Source organism: Nothobranchius furzeri, chromosome 4 (genome assembly GCF_043380555.1).
Source record: "Nothobranchius furzeri strain GRZ-AD chromosome 4, NfurGRZ-RIMD1, whole genome shotgun sequence".
In the NCBI taxonomy this organism is placed as follows: domain Eukaryota; kingdom Metazoa; phylum Chordata; class Actinopteri; order Cyprinodontiformes; family Nothobranchiidae; genus Nothobranchius; species Nothobranchius furzeri.
Window position 1 is genome coordinate 13226872 of NC_091744.1, and position 20202 is coordinate 13247073.

The following is a 20202-nucleotide window of genomic DNA, read 5'->3' on the forward strand; positions in this document are numbered from 1 at the left end:
GTGTTAACTCACGAAAGAGGAGTGAGAGTCAATCGTTTGTTTTGAAAATGTAACACAGTAACCAAATTTGACCACAGGATGTCATTCTTATTTCATTCTTACATCATGCACCTTTAACGTAAGGTTCTTTAAACTCTCGTTTGACCGTAGACCCTCAGCCGTAGACTGTAGGGAGAAATCCTTTTTCCCACATGGAACAACTACAGCATCTTTAGTCTTAGCATGTCAGTGTTTCTCCTTCTAGCATTGGTTTCAGCCTGTATGGTCACATTAATGCCTCCCTGTCTCTTCCTGATATTTCCCATGTCTGTTTTCATACACAGCTACGTCTGAAGTTTCTAAAGCAGCAGGAGGAGATCCGACGGCTGAGGGAGCTCCTCAATCAGAGAGACGTTCGCATCAAGCAGCTAGAGCTGGAGATCAAGAACGTCAAGAACTCTCAGTCACAAGGTTCCCTTTAAGTTTGGACTTCCTCACGGGACACAAACATGCATTCCTGCACAAACTGTTTCATCAGAGCCACCCGAGTCTCAGAAAGGTTCTGGCTCACCCGTTTTGTTCCGAGGAGCCCCACGAGCTCGCTGCACAGCATCGACTCGGATCGGGAGTTTCATTCAGTCCTACACATGGTGCACATGGTTGTGTTTTTTATGTTCGTGTACTTTTGGAAACTGCACCTTTTTTTACCTTCCCTTTGTTTTTTTTTCAGCGCCTCACAGCTATGCAAGTTTAATGTGGTTTCTTAAGTTTTTTATGCTTTTTGTAGCTGATTGATAAAACAATATTTGAGCTTGTGTTGACTGAATGATTCGGCCATTTGTGTGTCGCTGCTGGAGAGAGCATTTCTGTGATCAGAATCTATTTTTTATGTTTGGTAATTATTTTTCCTCTGATATTTAAACTACTGTAAGTGGGCGCGGTTGTGGTGTTTAACGAGTGTGTGAATGATAAAATGTGATCTGCCATGCTGTTGAGCAGAATTTCTTTTTGGCTAATACAGTTTACCAACTGTTTGAAAAAGACAAAATCTTGTTTTGTTTCTGCTGTGGAGTCGCTGGAAAGCCAAAGTACCTCATAACTTGTAAAAGAAGAAATTCCTACGTTTTTTTTAACATAAAGGTTTGCTGATCCGTTCCTATCAATTATCTATCAAACTCCAGCAGAATGCCATCTGCTGGGCTAAATAGAAAAAACATCTAAGTCCTTATGGTTCAGGTTGTGATATTGGGGTGTGTGTGTGTGTAGGGGTGTGCAGGATCATAAAAATCTGTATAAATGGGTCAAATGTAAAAGGTTTTAACAATTTATTCTTTTGATGTTTTTTAAAACATAACTGCATCATAATTAATCTCCACACAAGAGCCAAAATATAAAACAAATATTGTCAGTTTCAGTATGCACTTGCTCTACAGGTTTTCCATGAATCAACTTTAAAATTTATAGATGCTACTGTTTCAGTTATATTTTTTAAGTGTGTGTGTGTGTGTGTGTGTGTGTGTGTGTGTGTGTGTGTGTGTGTGTGTGTGTGTGTGTGTGTGTGTGTGTGTGTGTGTGTGTGTGTGTGCGTGCGTGCGTGTGTAACTGGCTTCATGAGAAGAGGAAGTGTTGTATGTAAGTGTTTGTCAAATAAGAGCTGATTTTTAATTTGTTGCCTTCAAGCCAAAGAATAAATTGTAAAGCTCAGTTTAATTATGTCCAGGCCCAGTTGTTGCTGTGTTTAACAGTGATGGTTGGTTCTCATCTTTGCAATTTGAATTTCTGCGGAAATACTATAAAAAATGAGTTCCTTTTAGACATTCCATTGAACAGCCTCAGTTTAGAGAAACAGATCAGTTCTGCCCAGGCTGAGGTGCTAACAGCTAGTCACTATGAGGCCGTTTACAAACGGCATTTCTGCCATTAGCTGTGTTTCCACCATAGAAGTTCTCGGAAATTTCTGAGAAGGTGGAATGTGACGGGGAAAATATGATGCCCTGCTGTGTCCAAACAAAATCAGCTCTTTAAGGACTTTGCTAAGACATCAGGTCATTGCGACCATTTCGGAAGCGAGGGGTGTCATTGAGCAGCATCAATAGAATGTAATTTATTCCATCGGGGCGTGGAGGGTGGCAGTGTGATGTAAAAATCACGTTCAATCATAAGTTATGGTGTGTTTTACAGCGCGAAACCACTAAGGGGTGTAAATGTTGGCATTGAGGAGGGATTTCCAACACACTTCAGTGCTGGGAGTTTAGAAATTATTTTAAAGCAACATGAATGCTGCTTCTTTTCCTTTCATTCTGCTTCACCAGCAACTCCAATTTTTACAAAGGCCAGTTATTTAGTGACTCCTGCCAGTGTCATTTCCCACTCAGTTACAATCACCACGGGTTAACCTTAAATCCCGCTCAACGAGTCTACCGCCCCATTTCGGTGTACATAACCCAGTTCAGGCACTCGGCTGGTCCCAGAAATGCCCCAGTGAAATCATAATCTGTTTTACAGAGTGCTTTTCACAACTATCCCAAGACACTTTTACAAAATGGAGACACACCCATGCCGTGAAGATATGGTAAAATTACCCAAAAGTCCCGATAGTGAAAACAGGCCTAAGGTGAAGCAAGTTTAAACTCAAAAACCTCAGCAGTTTATGTGATTGTTTAGTGTGACAAATAGCCACTCGGATACAGAATTAGACCACTAAAGTACTAAAGTATGGAGCCTTTAGAGAGGGATGTGTGAAGGCCCTGAAAGGATCCAGGCTCATTGAAGTATAATACAAATGCAAACGGATGAGAGGAATGAAAAGAATGGATGAGAGAATCAAAAGCAGGAATGAAAGAAGGTAAATATGAGGATGCTGAAAATACAAAAAAAAGATGTGAAAATGAGAATTAGGAATAAAGGGGATGAGAAATACATATGAATATGAGTGATTGTGGATAAAGATGAGGGAAAGTAAGGGTGACGGCTGGTAGGGGTAAGAATGAGGACAAACAGCAGGATTAAAGGTGCACTATGTAGAAATGAAGTAAAAAATGACATCATGTGGTAAAATTTGGTTACTCGAACCACTAAATAACTGGAGCTTTTTGCCAGGCGTTGTCAAATTACAGTTGTCGGTGCTGCAGTATTAGCTCGCAGGGGACACAACAACCCCACACTCATTGATGGTAAATAGTAGTTACGTGCCTCCATCTTTTGTTTTGAAAGGATAAAAAACTGACAAAACCTAACCTGACCAGCCAGTCCCATGCTTGCTTATGGGAAGCAATGGGTCTGGGAACTCTTCTATTCAAATAATCCCAGCCCCTGAGAATTCTGAGGGGAACTTCTGAATGGTAAACAACTTGTCAGCTGATTAGAGGTGGGGTTTATCCTAAACCAAAGTTAACAAGAGAAATGTATACATATCTGTATAAAGATAAATGGAATTTCATCAGTAACAGCTTGAAGTGAAGGTTATATCAGATTATTGTAAAAACAATGTCTGACTCTTTGAATCCAATTATGGGTATACTACTGCAACCCATTTTCTAAACACACGTTCCATTTCATGGCTGTTGCCAACTATGATCAGCAACTAAAGATTCTAGATAAGCAAAGATGAGTTAAAAAAAAGTAGCAGTGTTTACCCTACGTAGGCTCAGGCTAGCGCTGCACCACGGCCACAAAATCAAACACCCTCCCCCCATGGAAACGAAATGTTCCATGCTCAACTATTACCCTTTTCCCTGCTTTCACAGCAGCAAAATGGTCCACAGATGTACACACACCCCTCGTTCTCATGGCGGACGCACGGCCGCGCACCACAAAAATTTCTAGGTGAAACACTGAGAAGCTTGAGGTATTTTTAGAGCCGAGTATTTGTTTCTAATTCACCATTAGCATCATCAGTAAAAGATGCTGCGACGTCTTAAGCTGTTTTTACAGGACCGTAGCGTTTGCAAAACGGGATTTGCCGCGGTTCCCTGGGGAGGATTTTGGCATTTATAGTAGCAAAGCTGAAGCTAGAATAAACTGCCATCAGGCACCTCTCAAACCGAGACGGGATAAGGGGAGGTCGCTGGGTGGCCCCCCACATGTGACGTTAAGGGTCGCGCATTTAGCGTCAGACACGTTGGACTGATGACATTTCTTTTTCAGGACCTTTAGCTTTGATGTGACCTGCTTTTTGTCCCGCTTGACGCCCCGCTCAGCCAGTGTTTTCACCACTCTGTAGAACAGCTGGCTGTCTCTCACCGTCCCCGTAAAAAGGTGACTTATGGGCCATTCCTATCTGTACCGGGTCGGGTAGTGTAGGTTGTTTACATATCTGGGTGGCCTGGTATTTTTCCGGGCCAACCAAGGCTCATTCTCAGCCCTCTTCTCGAGGGGGTCTGCTTCAGGCCGACCAGGTCCAACACACCCACTGCTGACAGCAAATTCACACCTTCCATTAGAGCAAGCCTCTGATTGGTGGGTAGAATCAGCCCACATGGGCTTAAGGCAAGGATGTCTGGAATCAACCGGGCCAGGCTGGGGCCGACTGGGGCTACCCGGCCCGGGCCGACCCGGTACAGATGGGAATGGCCCATTAATCTGTCCGCTCGCACAGCCAAAAGCTCCATGGTCTCCACGTACGTCCAGTTTGCCATGTTGTAGGTGGTTGAAAGATACTAGTGAGAGGCCATGTTTGTATCCCTTCTGGCCGGCACTCGGCGCGCAGTAGACGTCACTAACGCGACCACCCTCTTTTGCGGGGGGGCCTCCCACAGTCGCTCCAAAGGGATTAGTGGGGCTGACACGAGTTTAGCCGTCAGAGGCGAGGGGCTCATGCGGCAATATTATTACGAGGCTAAGAGCATCAGAATAGTGTTTTATCACCTTTCCCCTTTGCTGCATTTACGAGACCCACAAATTCGGATTTATCACTCTGTAATGACGCGATGGTCTGTCTTATAAAAGAGGCTTAAGTCTTACAAGAAATACCTTCTGGGTCACTCCTGTTACTGGCTTAGGATCTTTACAAAACATTGCTGCGTTTTGCCAGCCGGTGATTTACAAATGATGACATAGCATTTTCCGATGCAGACTCAGCAACCCCACAAGCTTCCAGATTGTAAACAGTTACTATGTGCATGTTTGGCTATTTTTAAAAAGGAGAATAACCGACAGCCCGCCTTCTCGCTGAGAAGGAAACCTGTTTCAAAGTAGCCTTCCTTCCAACGATTGTTTCATGATCATCTCACTGTAAATTTTACATACTGTACCTTTAAATACGTTTTTTTTAAACCCATCAACATTCCAGCTCTAAACTATATTCGGGACGTCTTGAAAAACAGCAGGAAGAGAAAAGAATCCTAAAATGTTAACATTTTATTTACAAAGTTGTTTTTTTGTCATACAGAAAGTAAAAATGTAGCTACAACCTTGATTTGTGCAACAGGTTGCCACACTAAAAACCATGGCCTGCTGGTTGCACAACTGCTATAGCAATAATTTTATTGGGAATAAAATGAGGAACAGAACAGAAAATAAAAATTAAAGACAAAAGAGAAATGATAAACCCAGCAACAACAAAAAAAGTAATTCATCCAACAAAATATTAAAAACACAGACCCAAAACTAGATACCAGTCCCAAAGTCCTCACACGGCAATACATAAAGAGGGTTCGACAGTGAAACTGTGGAATGCTGAGTGGTGGGCTGCCTGAGAACCTCTGGGGCCATGGGTGGGGTGGGGGTGTTAGGTGGCTCTCAGTTCCTTAAAGGGGAGAAAAAAATTTTAAAAAGAGGAAGGAGGAGGGGGCAGCTCCACTCGGCCCACCCGTCGTTACAGTCTTGCCCATAAAAAGAGCGCAGAGTGAGGAGGGGGGGTAGATGTGGATTACAAACGCAGTGTGAGTTGTTGGAGGGTGGACGTTCGGGTTTGTGAGGGGTAAAAAGAGGGGAGTAACTCGGCTCTCATTTTCAGTTTTGCTTTTAATCGTCATCTTCGTCATCGTCGTCCTCATCCTCGTCTTCTGGATCTCGCTTTCTCTTCTCGCCTTTGCCTGTTTCTGCCTCTGTTAGCAAAAAGGAAATCTGTTATGTGGTGTTGAGGAGACAAAGCTTGAAGAGACAGCGTATTTTCTTTCAATGGAAAACTCAAGTTGACTGGCTCCAGGTAACTGAACAGGGATCTTTGGACAAATTATGATACAACTTCGTTATAAACCAAACTTAATGGGCACACACAGGGCGTAGGGAGCACATCTCTCCGGTGCTGGAGTCTCTGCACTGGCGTCCTGTATTTTATAGGATCCAGTTTAAACTTGTGTTTATTTTTAAGTTGCTAAATGGTTCTGCTCCTTCTTATTTATCTGAACTTTTAGGAAATCATGCCCCTCCAAGAGCCTTGAGATCTGGTACTCAGAATCTCCTGGTGGTCCCTAGAACTAAGCTGAAGTCCCGTGGTGATCGACCCTTTTCTGTGGCTGACCCCAAAATGTGGAATGGACTCCCTGCAAATATTAAGGCTGCTCAGACTCGAGTCATTTTAAAACTTTGTTAAAGACGCATTTTTATGAGCTGGCTTTTAATTAGTAACAAATTAGGTATTTTCTAACTCTTTTAGCTTTTGTTATGCATCATTTTTTAAATTGTTTGTGATGAACATTTCTTGGGAACTGGCTTTTAATCAAGGATTGTCCTGAACATTTTGTCTCACTTATTTTATCTGAGTTTTTATATTTAATTTTGGTCTTTGTTTTACTTTTTATTTTGCCGTGTTGTGATCTGCTTTCTTATGCTGTGAAGCACTTTGGTCAGCAACAGCAGTTTCAGATGTGCTATATAAATAAAACTGACCTGACCATAATGCTTTAATCCATTTACAGTGAAAAAACACACGTCCCTCAAGTCTTTGGATCTAGAGCCTGGTTTATGCTTCTGCGTCGGTATGAAGACACTTATCGCCATTATCCGTCATTGCAAAGGCTTTCCAACAGGCACGCAAGGACAGAGGGAGTCGAGTCCAGTTTTCTAAACACCCGTCCAACGAGATGGAGAGCGCAAGCTTGTGATTGGCCAAGACACAGTTTCCTTTAAATTCTTTTAACAGATCCACCATAGCCCCATAAGAAAATACATACAAAAAGAGCTGCAGGTATCTAATGGCAGACACGGAGCAGCTTGGAGATCACCTCAAGGAAAAAATGAACATATCAGCATTTCGTCACCCGTGACTGGAGGAGTTTTATACATGAACGGGAATGACGAGAAATGTGGGTTTAGAAGTGGCGAGCGCATGGAGAGAGCTGAGGAAAATAATCAAATAATCGATGCATCGAGATGCGGACATAAACTATTCTGCAACGTAGAAGAGTACGTCATAATCGATTATAGTGGAATGTAGTTTTGTTTTTTTTAACGGCGGCACCAGCGCAGCATCCAAATCTGTCAGAGTGAGTGTCCTCCACATTTACCAGGTATTGTTCCGCCTTAATGTGGTACTGCAGGGCTGAGCGCTGGAGTAGTAACCTGAGAACAAACTGGTACCCAATCAGCCCGACCGGTTCTGTAGGATTTGGGCCGTGAATTACGTTAATTGAGCGGGTTGTCACACGGCCCGCTCCACTTGCTCGATGAGAGGAGAGAGAGACTTTCTGCTCACACAAAGAGAGAGGATCGGAGGACGCTCCTCCAAACATGCATTATTATTTTCATAACTTCGATTATTATTTCTCCTGGACGCGCTCAGTGAGGCCGAGTGTTGAGATCCGGTCTTGGGGAGGGGGCGGGTTCGTCTGTCTCTTTTATTTAGGGACACATAAAAGTTAAAAGGAGAGCGAAATAGAAGATAGAAGTTCTTGTTCCACTTTATTCTTTTGTTTCATGATGATAAACTGATGTTAAATCCATCTTAAAGAGGAACTGGGAGGAAGCTTTGGTTCATTTCAGGTTACAGGTCTTGTTTCCTATCAGCTCCTCCAGAGACAGCATGGACATGAGGGTCACACAGGACAGGTTAGTGGAAAGGTTAGTTAGCTGGTTGGTGAAGGAGATCCATCAGCTGGGTAATTTAATCCTAATCCAGCCTACAGCCTTCTGCTGGTGTTATTATCAGAAAGAATAAAACACACATCTTAAATATTATTGGAAGTGTAGAATTTGTTTTATGTTTTATTATTTTCTGCATCAAACAGAACTTGATTCATTCTCCAACATTTCAGAAACGAACCACTGGGTTCAAATAAAATAACAAACTGCATCAAACATTTCATTTGGTGTTATTTCTGACACCCTTCAACTGTGGCATAAACATCTGACTCTAGAGCTGCTCAGAGACATTAAACACTCATATGTGAACCCATTATGTATTTTATTATTACATTATGTGTCCTGTAGGTTTTCAGTATTTTTTCAGATTGTGAGTTTTTGCAAAGCGTGTTTTTCTCAGCCTGAGGCGTGGTGTTGAACGAGGAAACTGACTGTTTTACTTTGTTAAATCTAGGGCTGCAGCTATCGAATATTTTTGTAATCGAGTACTCTATCGAATCTTTTTTTCGATTAATCGAGTACTCTAATAAATTACCCTTTTGTGTTTGTAAACCTTTATATCATATATTGATGAGCCAAGATGGCGTCGAGTATGGCTGCCTCGTCGCGAGCTCCACCAAGTTCCAACATTACACGCTCCATACTGTACATTAATGCCACTGTTTTGCACATACCAACCTCTGTACATTTTATATCTCTTATCTTATTGTTTACTTTATTCATTTGTATACTTAGATGAGCCATTTTTATATTTTACTTGTTTTTACATTACTGTATTTTTGCACAACTCTGTTGCTGTGAAGCTCGCACACAAGAATTTCACTCGCATGTACTGTACCAGTGTACCTGCACATGTGACGTGACAATAAAAGTGATGATATCAAATAGCATGTTATAATTATGAAAGACCTCTTAAAATGAGCAAGCAATTGCCAGTTATTCTTCAAGTTTTATTCAAAATTAGTTTGCAAAACTTCAGCACTTCAACTTTACTTCACAGTAAACAAATGCCTGTGCAAAAAATAAGTAAACAACCTGAGCCGATTTTCCCCTCGTGTGAGAATCTGCTAGCCTGCAAGCCAGACAAAAACTAGGAGGATAACGCTGCGAGCGGCTGCGGCCCAAACAGAACCAGAACCGCTCACGGCGCAAACAGCTCGCCGGCTGTTTCCCTATTAACACACGTCCGTTTTAATTTACACACTTTTTTTTCTCACACTAACAAGGATTGCCAAAAGCATGTTTGCTGTGGTTTTGTCAAATTATACTGATCACAAAACATTTATTTACTTTCTTTCGTTTTCCTCCGCCACTCATAAATACCCGTGTCCTCCTGCAGAAACCCCGAGGGACAACAGACATCAATAACACAATAAAAAGTCCGACGTGTTGTGTAAAAACTGCTATTTTTAGCACATTTTAAGTCCGACGTGTTGCTACCAGATGTAAGGTGTGAGCTGAAACTGAGTGCTACAAACGAAAAAGTCGCAGAGTCCGCAGAATATATAGAAAAACAGGCTAAAAAGCATTATCTTGTAGAGGCTCCGAGTCCGCTTGCAGAAGTGACATTTACAGGTGCTGCAGCATGGAGGATGTGGTGTTGTGCTAGGCTAAATCCATTTTACTGTATTTATACTGGACTACGTTTTCCACCTTACGACGTGAAAAATGGTTCCATATCTTTGACATTTTCTGTCTTTTTCGCCCTCCACCGGGGTCTACGTTGTCCGACATGGCTTAAGAGAAAGTTAAGTTATATTCGCTACTCGCGTGTGCATTCAGTCCAGTGGGCATGTGCGTCACTTATTTCGGTCCGGGTGAAACGTGACCCCGGGCGATTGCAAAGCCATGAATTAATTAAATATGAATTAAACGAATCCTCGAGGCAGAGAATTTGACTCGAGGATTTTTTGTACTCGAATTATTCGAGGTACTCGAGGAATCGTTTCAGCTCTAGTTAAATCATCTTAAATGTTTAAATGTTTTGTCCTAACCTGTTGTGAATGGAGAGCTTTTCAGAGATGGCAGCTTGTGTCAATTACGTTTTTGATTAAAAAAATAAAATAAAATAAAAAGCAATTATCTGACATCTTCTATTTATCAATGAAAACAAATCAATATGAAATAATCGTGATGCACCGGAGCATCGAATCGAATTGAATCGTTGACCCAATAATCGTAATTGAATCGAATCGGGAGACAAGTGAAGATTCACACCTCTACATGAAGAGGTGGAGGAGAAGGAGGGACAAATGTGTTTGTGTTAAAAGGACTCTGAAACACAACAGTAAACACACCATCGTGGACTGGATAATAGAGGTGTGAATCTTCACTTGTCTCCCGATTCGATTCGATTACGATTATTGGGTCAACGATTCAATTCGATTCGATATCCCGATGCTTTACGATTATTTCATATTGATTTGTTTTCATCAATAAACAGAAGATGTCAGATAATTGCTTTTTATTTTTTTTTATCAAAAACGTAATTGACACAAGCTGCCATCCCTCAAAATCTCTCCATCCACAACAGGTTAGGACAAAACATTTAAACATTTAAGAAGATTTAACAAAGTAAAACATCTGTTTCCTCGTTCAGCACCACGCCTCAGGCTGAGAAAAACACGCTTTGCAAAAACTCACAAAATCTAAAAAGTACTGAAAACCTACAAGACACATAATGTAATAATAAAATCCATAATGGGTTCATATATGAGTGTTTAATGTCTCTGAGCAGCTCTAGAGTCAAATATTTATGCCACAGTTGAAGGGTGTCAGAAATAACACCAAATGAAATGTTTGACTTAGTTTCATTTGAACCCAGTGGTTCATTTCTGAAATGTTAGAGAATGAATCAAGTTCTGTTTGATGCAGAAAATAATAAAACATAAAACTAATTCTACACTTCCAATAATATTTAAGATGTGTGTTTTATTCTTTCTGATAATAACACCAGCAGAAGGCTGTGGGCTGGATTAGGATTAAATTACCCAGCTGATGGATCTCCTTCACTAACCAGCTAACTACAAACCTTTCCACTAACCTGTCTTGTGTAACCCTCACCCTTTAACCCTCATGTCCATGCTGTCTCTGGAGGAGCAGATAGGAGACAAGTCTCCTGTAACCTAAAATGAACCAAAGCTTCCTCCCAGTTTCTCTTTAAGCTGAATTTAACATCAGTTTATCATCATGAAACAAAAGAATAAAGTGGAACAAGAACTTCTATCTTCTATTTCTCTCTCCTTTTAACTTCTCCGTGACCCTAAATAAAAGAGACAGATGATCACGCTGCAGCCGCCGTCACTAACCCCGCCCCCTCCCCCAAGACCGGATCCCCCTACATTACAACAAGCAGTCTGACTGAGCGCTTCCAGGAGAAATAATAATTAAATTATGAAAATAATAACGCGTGTTTGGAGCATCGGTTTGGAGGAGCGTCCTCCGATCGTCTCTCTTGTGTGAGCAGTCTCTCTCTCTCTCTGATCGAGCGAGCGGAGCGCGCAGCACGACAACCCGCTCAATTAACATAATTCACGGCCCAAATCCAACAGAACCGGTCGGGCTGATTCGGTTCCGGTTTGGTCTCGGGTGACAACTCTAGCACTCAGCCCTGCAGTACCACATTAAGGCGGAGGTAAATGTGGAGGAGGCTCACTCTGACAGATTTGGATGCGGCGCTGGTGTCGCCGTTAAAATAACAAAACTACATTCCACTATAATCGATGATGGCGTACTCTTCTACGATGCAGAATCGTTTATGTCCGCATCCCGATGCATCGATTATTTGATTATTTTCCTCAGCTCTACTGGATAAGAGACAGGACACTAGGGATGTAAGAAAATATCGATATGGCAATATATCGCAATATTTTTCCTACAATATTACATCGATCCCCAGGTCACGGAGGTCTGAAGGCCAAACGTCTGTTACAAAGAGTGCATCTCTCCCTTGCAGAGCTGACAGAGAGGATGTTTTGCAGTCGGCAAACGAGTGTTTTAAAAAGAACCAAAAATTTAATTTGGTCTGTGGTTAATTTCTGTTATTACCTGGGCCACAGATTTATAACAAATAATAATGATATGTTTGTTTGTACTAGGCAACTGGAAAACTAAACGCTTTTTATATTAAAGTTGCCAGATGCCTACACCGTTCCCATGTCTGGTTTCCTATCAATCTGAACTGCTGAGCTTGACAGTCTGAAAGTTTAGAGTAAAATAAATAAAGAAATAAAATAAGGGATGCAAAATTATGGTTCATTTTCAATCGAAACAAACGTATCCAAGTTAAGGGCGGCTACTTGCTGAATGCGTGCGTTTTGAGTCACTCCTCAGGATTAAAGCAAGATTAAAGCTGGATAAACTTTTGCTCTACTTCTCTGCGACGGACCAATCAAAGGAGAGATTAACAAATGTAACTTGTGATTATTTTAAAGTCTAATGTGTTAATAAAAAAAAAGTAACATCCAAAGACAATAAGAGTGGATTCACCCCGAACATTTCAGTCAACATACACGTTATATAAATCTATCATTTGGTTTTTTTTATATTTAAACCAAAACAATATTTTCTTTGTAACCAATAAATGTTTCTGAATGCGTCACAAGGATTCTTTATTTTTACCCTTTGGTGTTTTATTTTGTTTTTACTGCACGGCATTAAAAACAAGAGCACCGATTTATGGCTCGACTCACCCTCTTCATCTTCCTCGTCGTCATCATCCTCCTCGTCAACCTCCCCATCTTGGCCAAAGTCCTCCTCCTTAGCAAACAATGTTTTACAAGTTAAATAAATAACATAAAGTATTATAACAACTTTTTATTTATTTTTACCTCATCTTCACTGTTGCCTTCCTCATCATCTTCCTCTCCTTCTACTTCCTCCTCATCTTCCTCATCCTCCTCTTCCTCATCAAAGTCCTCCTCCTCACCATCTTCATCTTCCTCCTCTTCTCCATCTGTAAAAAAAAAATTGGTACAGAATAAAGTTCATTTAGGTATTGTGCTCCAGTCTTTAATAAAAGATTTAGCTTCGTATTAAAAGTTGCCTTCTAATCTGCTTCACCCCCTACAAATTTAAACCTTTAATCCTGAACTACCTTCATCTTCTTCATCATCAACGCCATCTCCGTCCACCTCTCCATCAGAGTCGGAGGCTTCCCCATCCTCAATGTCATAGCCGTCCAGGTAGGTGAGCTGAGGCAGCAACTTGAACACACTCTCTCTGTAGTCATCAAGGTTTGTTACTTCGCAGTTGAACAGATCCAAACTCTTCAGGTTGTCCAGCTTTTTCTGGTGATCAAACACACACACACACACACACACACACACACACACACACACACACACACACACACACACACACACACACACACACACACATTGTGATGAGAAGCTGCTACTACACCCAAAACCTTTGCATCAACAAGCACATCATTCTGGTTGCATTACAGACACATGCAGCAGCTTTTAGGGTTGAGAAGTTTAGAGAAATGCATCATTTGCATGGCTGTGCACATGTGTACACATACCAATGGCTCCAACGTGCTGATGTCTTTCAATTTGTTGCCACTCAGGTTTAGATGTGTGAGGTTTGGGAGTTTCTCTGCTAAAGCATCAAGGCCACCGCTGATTCTGTTGTCGCTCAACTCCAACTGAAAGTTAGGAACAAAAGGTGGGTTACTCCAGTCGACACGCTCCACAGATCCACACTTGGGGTGAAATGTTAGTCGTACCTTTTTCAGTTTCCCTAGTTTAGGCAGATTGGACACAGAAATTAAGCCAACATTTATCAAACTCAGGAACTCCAGGTTGACAAACTCAGCTGTGAGGCCTTCGATTTTCCCTTCGACTGATCGACAATTATCAAGGACGAGTTCGCGCACCTGAAATTTAAAAACACAAAACACAACAACCATTTACTTCTGTGTGCTTTCATCAGTACCACTGATTATGTATTCTTAAAGATTTCAAATATAAATGTACAAAACTTATTTTTATTTTAAAAAGGTAATACCTAAATAAGCAAATTGGGTAAAGATTTTTTTTATATTTACTTGCAGTGTAAAGTGTTTTATGCACAGACTATTACTGAATCACCATAATTTGTAAACTTAATATTCTTGTCGTTTTTATACACGAGAACTACACTTTAAGGAAACAAATTTAAAAATCCTACATTAGATTCAAATAATTTTAATATGTATTCAAAATCAGGAGAATTACAAGAAAACTTTGAAACTTGTGTGAATATTGGCCTTACAGACATGCCTTTATAAAAAAATATGTCCAGACAATTAAATGTTCAGATTTCTGTTTAAGGAAATTTATGCAAATCTGTGTGTTTAAAGCTCGAGGTCTCGTTTGCGTATTTACACAAAATACTGAAAAAGAAAATCGCAATTTTCAAATTATTACTTTCAAGGAAAACCCATCTAAGAAAGCTCTAGAGAAACTTTATCTTGGTGTAGAATGAATCTTTATTCTCCCTTTACTATCTTTAAATGCATCAGAAGCCTTAAGACAAAAGGTGTTTGTGTCGCTTAAAGCGCTTGTTGCGCAATCAATTGTTGGACCAAAAAAAAGTAGTCAGTCAAAGATGACGATTCCTTGTGTAAAACGCTGACATGAACTGTTTTTCTCGTTTCAGAATTACTTATTGTAGTTCATGCAGCCACCGCAGACGAGCCTTTAAACCATTAAAACGAGGAAGAGCAAAGCAGCAGCTTATGGCCTGCTGATCAGCCACTAATGACAAACGCAATGATTTTGGGAGCTAGCTCGCTACCGGCTAGCCATTTGTCCCTTTTAAACGCCGTCGTGCAGCAGAGGAGCTGCTGGAGAAGCTCTGTCTGCCCGCCATTAGACCAGCCAGCACCAACGGAAGAGATTGCGAATGCGCCCTAGAAAAGAAGTTTTTCCTTTTTTCGATAGACCACCTTTCGCGGAGAAGTGGAATATTCTTATTTGTGTTCTTGTCGTCGAGTGTACGTTCGATATCGCCAGAATTGTTAAGAGTCGCATTCGGGTGGAAGGAAAGAGAACGGAAATTTAGTAAAAACAAAGATGGAGACAGTTCCTTTCTCGCAGGGCTTCAAAGACGACAGAATGACAACATGGCGATTCCACCGCTACAATGTGCTGCTCTGTGAACGCTCCGAAGGCGGAATGACGTATCTTCAATGAGCTATTACAGTAGCTTAAACGTTACCAAAACTACTTTTTGATGTGAAAATTGATTTAACCCAAGTGACATGAGCGGAAGTGCCGACCGTGGACTTTTTGGTTGCCCACGCATGAAGCGCGGTGCACCGGATCTCCGTGTCACCCAGGCAGGCTGCCTCGGTTACAACGAAGCCGCTAGTCCTAAACATCGACTCATTTAGCAGCAAATGCAACGTTTAGCCACGAACACCACCGGGACATGGAAATATTGCATTTCACATGTAAAATTGTTGATATTCGGCTGTATCTGAGTGCTGAATGGAATGGGGTAATATGGCGGGAACAAATGTAAGTTAGCTGCTGGCTGATGGTGAATAATGGGAGCACCAGACTTCATTTAAAAAACACGCGTTTTTAGACTAGCACAGGTTAAAAAGCAGGCAGCATTTCTGCAACTATGCAAATCTTTTCAACGATGAGTATTGCACATTACCATCATAAACGTACATTTAAAATGTTCGAAATGCAAGTAGTTATGCATTTAGTAGAAACTGAATCCACTGTAAGGGTAAGAGTTAAGCGACTTGGACGAGATTTTAGTTGTTTTTCGCTTAATTTGACCACTTGGTTACAACCTTGACGCACTCAATTAAAGCCGTAAAGACGGGGAGAAATTGTTTTTATTGAAAATGCGTTCACTAAGTTCAATTTAACCGCCTGGGCTTGAGAAACCGTGTGATTACAAAAGCGCCGATTTTAGCAGTTGCGTTAGCAGCTAACATGGCTTCCGAGGACTGTGTGGGAATATTGCGCTGTGTGTGCATGCTCAACGCGGCGGAGGAAGCAGGGTTAGCGGTGTATCCGCGGTAAAATAAGTTTACTAATGAGGCTAAAACGGTGGAGCCGAGCCGAAATGTGTGCGCACCGTGGACCGGAGGCTGCGAAACGGTTAAAGCGCCGCAATAATGTCAGCAAGAGCTGGAGAATCGCCGTTTGAAAGTAACCATTGAATTTAGCTTTTCTCGTCTCGTTGCCCCCATACGCCCAGTCCACAACAGTATCGAGGATTCAGCGTGTTGTGGCACCGCTTTTCCACTGCGACTACAAAAAGGGAGAAACGAAATCTAAAAAACCCATGTGGTCACCATTAGCTTCACAGTTCACTCGCAAAGCAAGGGGGAGAAAAAGTGGCAAGCTAAAAAAGCACGACTCACATCAGACGGTGTCCTGTTTCTTAGCTCCAAGTGGATCCTCTTCTTCATGTCCATCTTCCCCGGTGAAAGTCAAAAGTTTTCTCTTTTGGATTTTGCTGTGATCTTCAGTCCAAAGGCAGATATGCCCTTATGGAGTGAGAATATAGGACCGTATAATGAACTGAGCCGAACGCCAAGTTAGTCGGAGAGAGGGGAAACCATGGAGGGAAACGGGACTGAAACAAAATATATGCTCAACAGCGCCATCTACGTCCAGAAACGCCCATCGCCTCTGAAAGGGCAATGCAGTCAGAAAACATGACGCTGCCCTGAGACGCTGCTGCTGCTGTGGTGCAATTTTGTTCTGCAAAGAAAACGCTCAAGTGTGCAACACTCGAGTTTTTATTTAAAGAAAAAAAAACACCAATCTACTTTTAACCTAGGGTTAAGCCTAACAGCTCAACACAAACCTCTTACTGCGAAACTTAGTTTTTGTGGTCCTTGTGTGATTAAAAAAAAGCTTCAAACATGACTCGAACCTGTTGATTTAAAGCTTCAAGTTGTGATTCAGATGCACAGTTTTCTCAAATAAACCAACAACTGTTGACTTAAAACTGTCTTAATCTTTTTTTTCCTGCAAATAGACACACTTTGGCAGGAGGGGTGTATTTAGTTTTCAGTAAAGAGAGCATTGTGCATGCAAAAGGGCACCCCTTTCCAACTCCACCCCTTTTACTCACAGAGAACATCAGAGCCTTGAAGCAGAAAACTACTAAACCTGCATGTGGAGCTTTCCTTAAAATGAAATAAAAAGACATTGATTAATGCTTTAGTTATGTGATATGTTGGATTTGAGTTTGCTCTAAAGCACTAAAAGCATGCTTTGGGGGGTGCTGTTTTTGTGGCCTGAAGATGGCATTGCAGTACTTTTTATTTGGTCATGACTGAGTCCTAGCTGCTTTTACTTTTCAATCAATGAGACTCATGCACACCTGGAAGGAATGATCTACAGTTCTGAGCTGATCAACCCCCCCCCCCCCCCCCATCAAAATTTACCCAAATACAAGAACTTGACATTTTAATTGGAGCTTTTTGTTCATATCGCATGCAACAAAAATAGCATGGTCATGGAATGTGCTACTACTAGTTGCAAGGGCGTCAGTTTGTTTTCAGAATTGCTGGGGACAATAACCATACACTTGAGTGGGGTTTAAAAATAGCTGGGGACAATAAAGTAGGCTAGCGCAGGGGTCGGCAATCCGCGGCTCTGGAGACGCATGCGGCTCTTCCATCCATCTGATGCGGCTCTCTGTGCTTGTAAAATAATGAATGGATATTTAAATAAAATGCTTTATATTTTACTGCATTAATTTTACATCTGTATGCCAATTCTAAATGTAAAGATTGTCTGCGTAAACCTGAACAGGTCCAACCCGGTCTTACTGTGAAACCGGGTTGACGGGTCACGCTTGTGCGTAATCATATAGGCACTTTATGAGCTGAAGACAATGTGAGATTCTGGGCTTCTCCTCAGACGGCTCCTGGATGTGTCGCCACATTGGAGACAGGAACAAGCACTATTCAGCCAAAGTTTCATAATCAGGGAACATTTTCTAAGTGACAAGTCTCTCTGAGAGACAGGGTTTGGAAAACACTCGCTTCAGTGGGAGGAACATTCTCACATGCGCTCTGGGTGGCTCTGGGGTTAATCAAGTTTAATTGTTTCTCTTTGCAACAATCTTCACAGGAAGGCAAAACAATTAAACGGCAGGTTACATATATTTCCATTTGACTGTTTATTTTGACAGATAAACTCAAGGATGTTGCTTGGTTTGAAAGAATTACCCCGACGCACACTGATGCGCATGGATGAGCTGACATTTTTATCGTTAACGCACATCGCGGAGGTAAAATATTCCCATCAGAACATCAGAGCTTTATACTGGACACTGTGTTCAGCGCGGCTCGGAGCGCCCACGGTGGACAGTGAGCTGAAGATCTGGGGTTCGCAGCGCAGTGCAGAACCACGGTGCATGCGATAAGATTTCCTCCCACTGAAGCGGTCTGGAAACCCGGTCTCTCTGAGGGATGTGTCACTTGGAAAAATGTTCTTTTTATGAAATTATGAAACTTTGGCTGAACAGCGCTTGTTCCCGTCTCTAATATAGAGACGCATGACGCGTAGAGACATTTAATCACGCACAAAGTTTATGTGGAGCAGAAGCGGTCGGGCCACGGCAGGTGAGACGTTCCTAGCCTACATGAAGTGAAACTGTTTAATTGTAACATTAATGTGTTACTGGACACGCTGGTCTGGTTGGTTAGACCAGTGTTTGAAGTGGAAAACACACACACACACACACACACACCAATTAAAATAATGCTGATAGCATGGACTAGAAGCCAGGTGATGGTTTACGTATTTAAATGATGATCAGGCTGCTGTAAAATGTAATCTCCATCCACATCCAGACACTATTATACTCTATTCTTTCTCTATTTGCTCTGCTCTTGTCTGGGCTGATCAGCTGATGGTGCGCGCGGCGCGCCTAACTAGCGGCTGATGCACATTTTACACATTTGGAGAGGTGGGCTGGATGCTTTGCTTTTACTGGAAGATGGTCCACTTAACGCACGGGTGTAGACTACATATTAATGACAAATGAATGAAAATTAAACTGTGAGTTTTTACTTCATATTTTATAAATAAAAAGGACGGGGGAAAACATTTATGACGTCTTTTTAAACTAAATTTTCTAGCGCGACCTGCCTGCTTCACTAAGTCACTGCTTATTAAGGTCTGTCCAAAATTACTGTGGCACATGAGTAATAATGGCTCTTTGATGGGAACGGGTTGCCGACCCCTGGTATAAGATCTGAGCTGGTAAAACAAAAATCCTCATCAGCAGGCGTTTTTGAAAGTGGGGGGGGGGGGGGGGCACAGCTGCCAATCACAAATTTTGCCGGGGACATGTCCCCGGCATCCCCGGTTAAAATGACGCCTATGACTAGTTCACATGTTGAATTAATTAGATTAGCTAAGATAAAGACAATAAAAATTCTCTTACGAAATAGAATTTCTGCTAAGAAATCACAATGTAGCCATAGAAATGCTACTTGTTGTGTGTGAGAATGTGTGTGTGTGTGTGTGCGCGCGCGCACTCTGTCTTCTCGATCCCCAGTGAGTCATGAGGGATGGCTGCTCATATCGCACTTACACACTAGCATCGGCTTCACTCTGCCTGCACCGGGTTTGGAGTGTTCTCATTTAGGTAGCCTTGGATATTCCCAGCATGCAACCGGACATCTTTTCAGCCCTCTTCCTGAGGCGGTCTGCCAGGAGCCAAACTGGTCCAGTTCCAACTGATTGGCTGGCTCAAAATAATGTTGACCTTTGGGGGGAGCCTCCCATTGGCAGATCGAATCAGCCTGCAGGGTCTTCCTGCATGCGTGATTCATTATCATTCTGGATACTGTGGAGTTAACAAGCCTCTGACTGAAGCCATTTTTCTCTGTCACAGCTTCGAGTGCACACACACTTACACACTAACCCCTTCTTTCCGGAGCTGTCAGCAGCACGTCTTGCTCGCGTAAGCTGCTGCTTGGCCCTTCCCACAAGACGCGAAGCAGCAGGGGAGCAGCTGTCACCGACCGAGCACGAAGTCACACGAGTGACTTCGTCAGTAAACACAACAACAAGCAGGAGAAAACTACAACATGGCTCCAAAAGGTTTGTGTTTTAGGTTCTGTCCGTTTTATAATCGCTAATACGGACCTGAAAAACAAAGGAGACCGCTAGCCAGGTGATAACTTCGCACGGGGCCGCACAGTTAGTAACTTTTTTTAAA

The 20202-nt window shown here is 42.0% G+C and overlaps 2 protein-coding genes across 3 annotated transcripts in view; one reads left to right on the top strand and one right to left on the bottom strand.

The window, feature by feature from the left end:
• The window catches only part of coro2aa (coronin 2Aa), a 65045-nt gene extending 59531 nt beyond the window's left edge, over positions 1-5514 (top strand). For both annotated transcript variants that reach the window (XM_015965334.3, XM_015965343.2), the window contains exon 12: positions 324-5514. In XM_015965334.3, the coding sequence (XP_015820820.1) occupies positions 324-461 (138 nt within the window). In that variant the 3' untranslated portion in view covers positions 462-5514. The remainder of the gene's footprint in view (positions 1-323) is intronic.
• Positions 5323-16943, bottom strand: anp32b (acidic (leucine-rich) nuclear phosphoprotein 32 family, member B). The gene is made up of 7 exons (XM_015965323.3): positions 16376-16943; positions 13733-13882; positions 13529-13651; positions 13097-13289; positions 12831-12955; positions 12693-12759; positions 5323-6026 (listed from the first exon to the last, which is right to left on the bottom strand). Exons 1-7 carry the CDS (start codon positions 16427-16429, stop codon positions 5944-5946), a joined length of 795 nt encoding a protein of 264 aa, XP_015820809.1. The 5' UTR covers positions 16430-16943; the 3' UTR covers positions 5323-5943.
• Between the last annotated feature and the right edge of the window lie 3259 nt (positions 16944-20202).

What these genes read in the sequence shown, in the direction of transcription:
- anp32b (XM_015965323.3), bottom strand. Translation starts at nt 16,429, where the DNA reads ATGGACATGAAGAAGAGGATCCACTTGGAGCTAAGAAACAGGACACCG. An exon ending in TCAGCACGTTGGAGCCATTG is followed by an intron (nt 13,290 to 13,528) that starts GTATGTGTACAC and finishes TTTGATCACCAG; the next exon opens with AAAAAGCTGGACAACCTGAA. An exon ending in AAGGCAACAGTGAAGATGAG is followed by an intron (nt 12,760 to 12,830) that starts GTAAAAATAAAT and finishes TTGTTTGCTAAG; the next exon opens with GAGGAGGACTTTGGCCAAGA.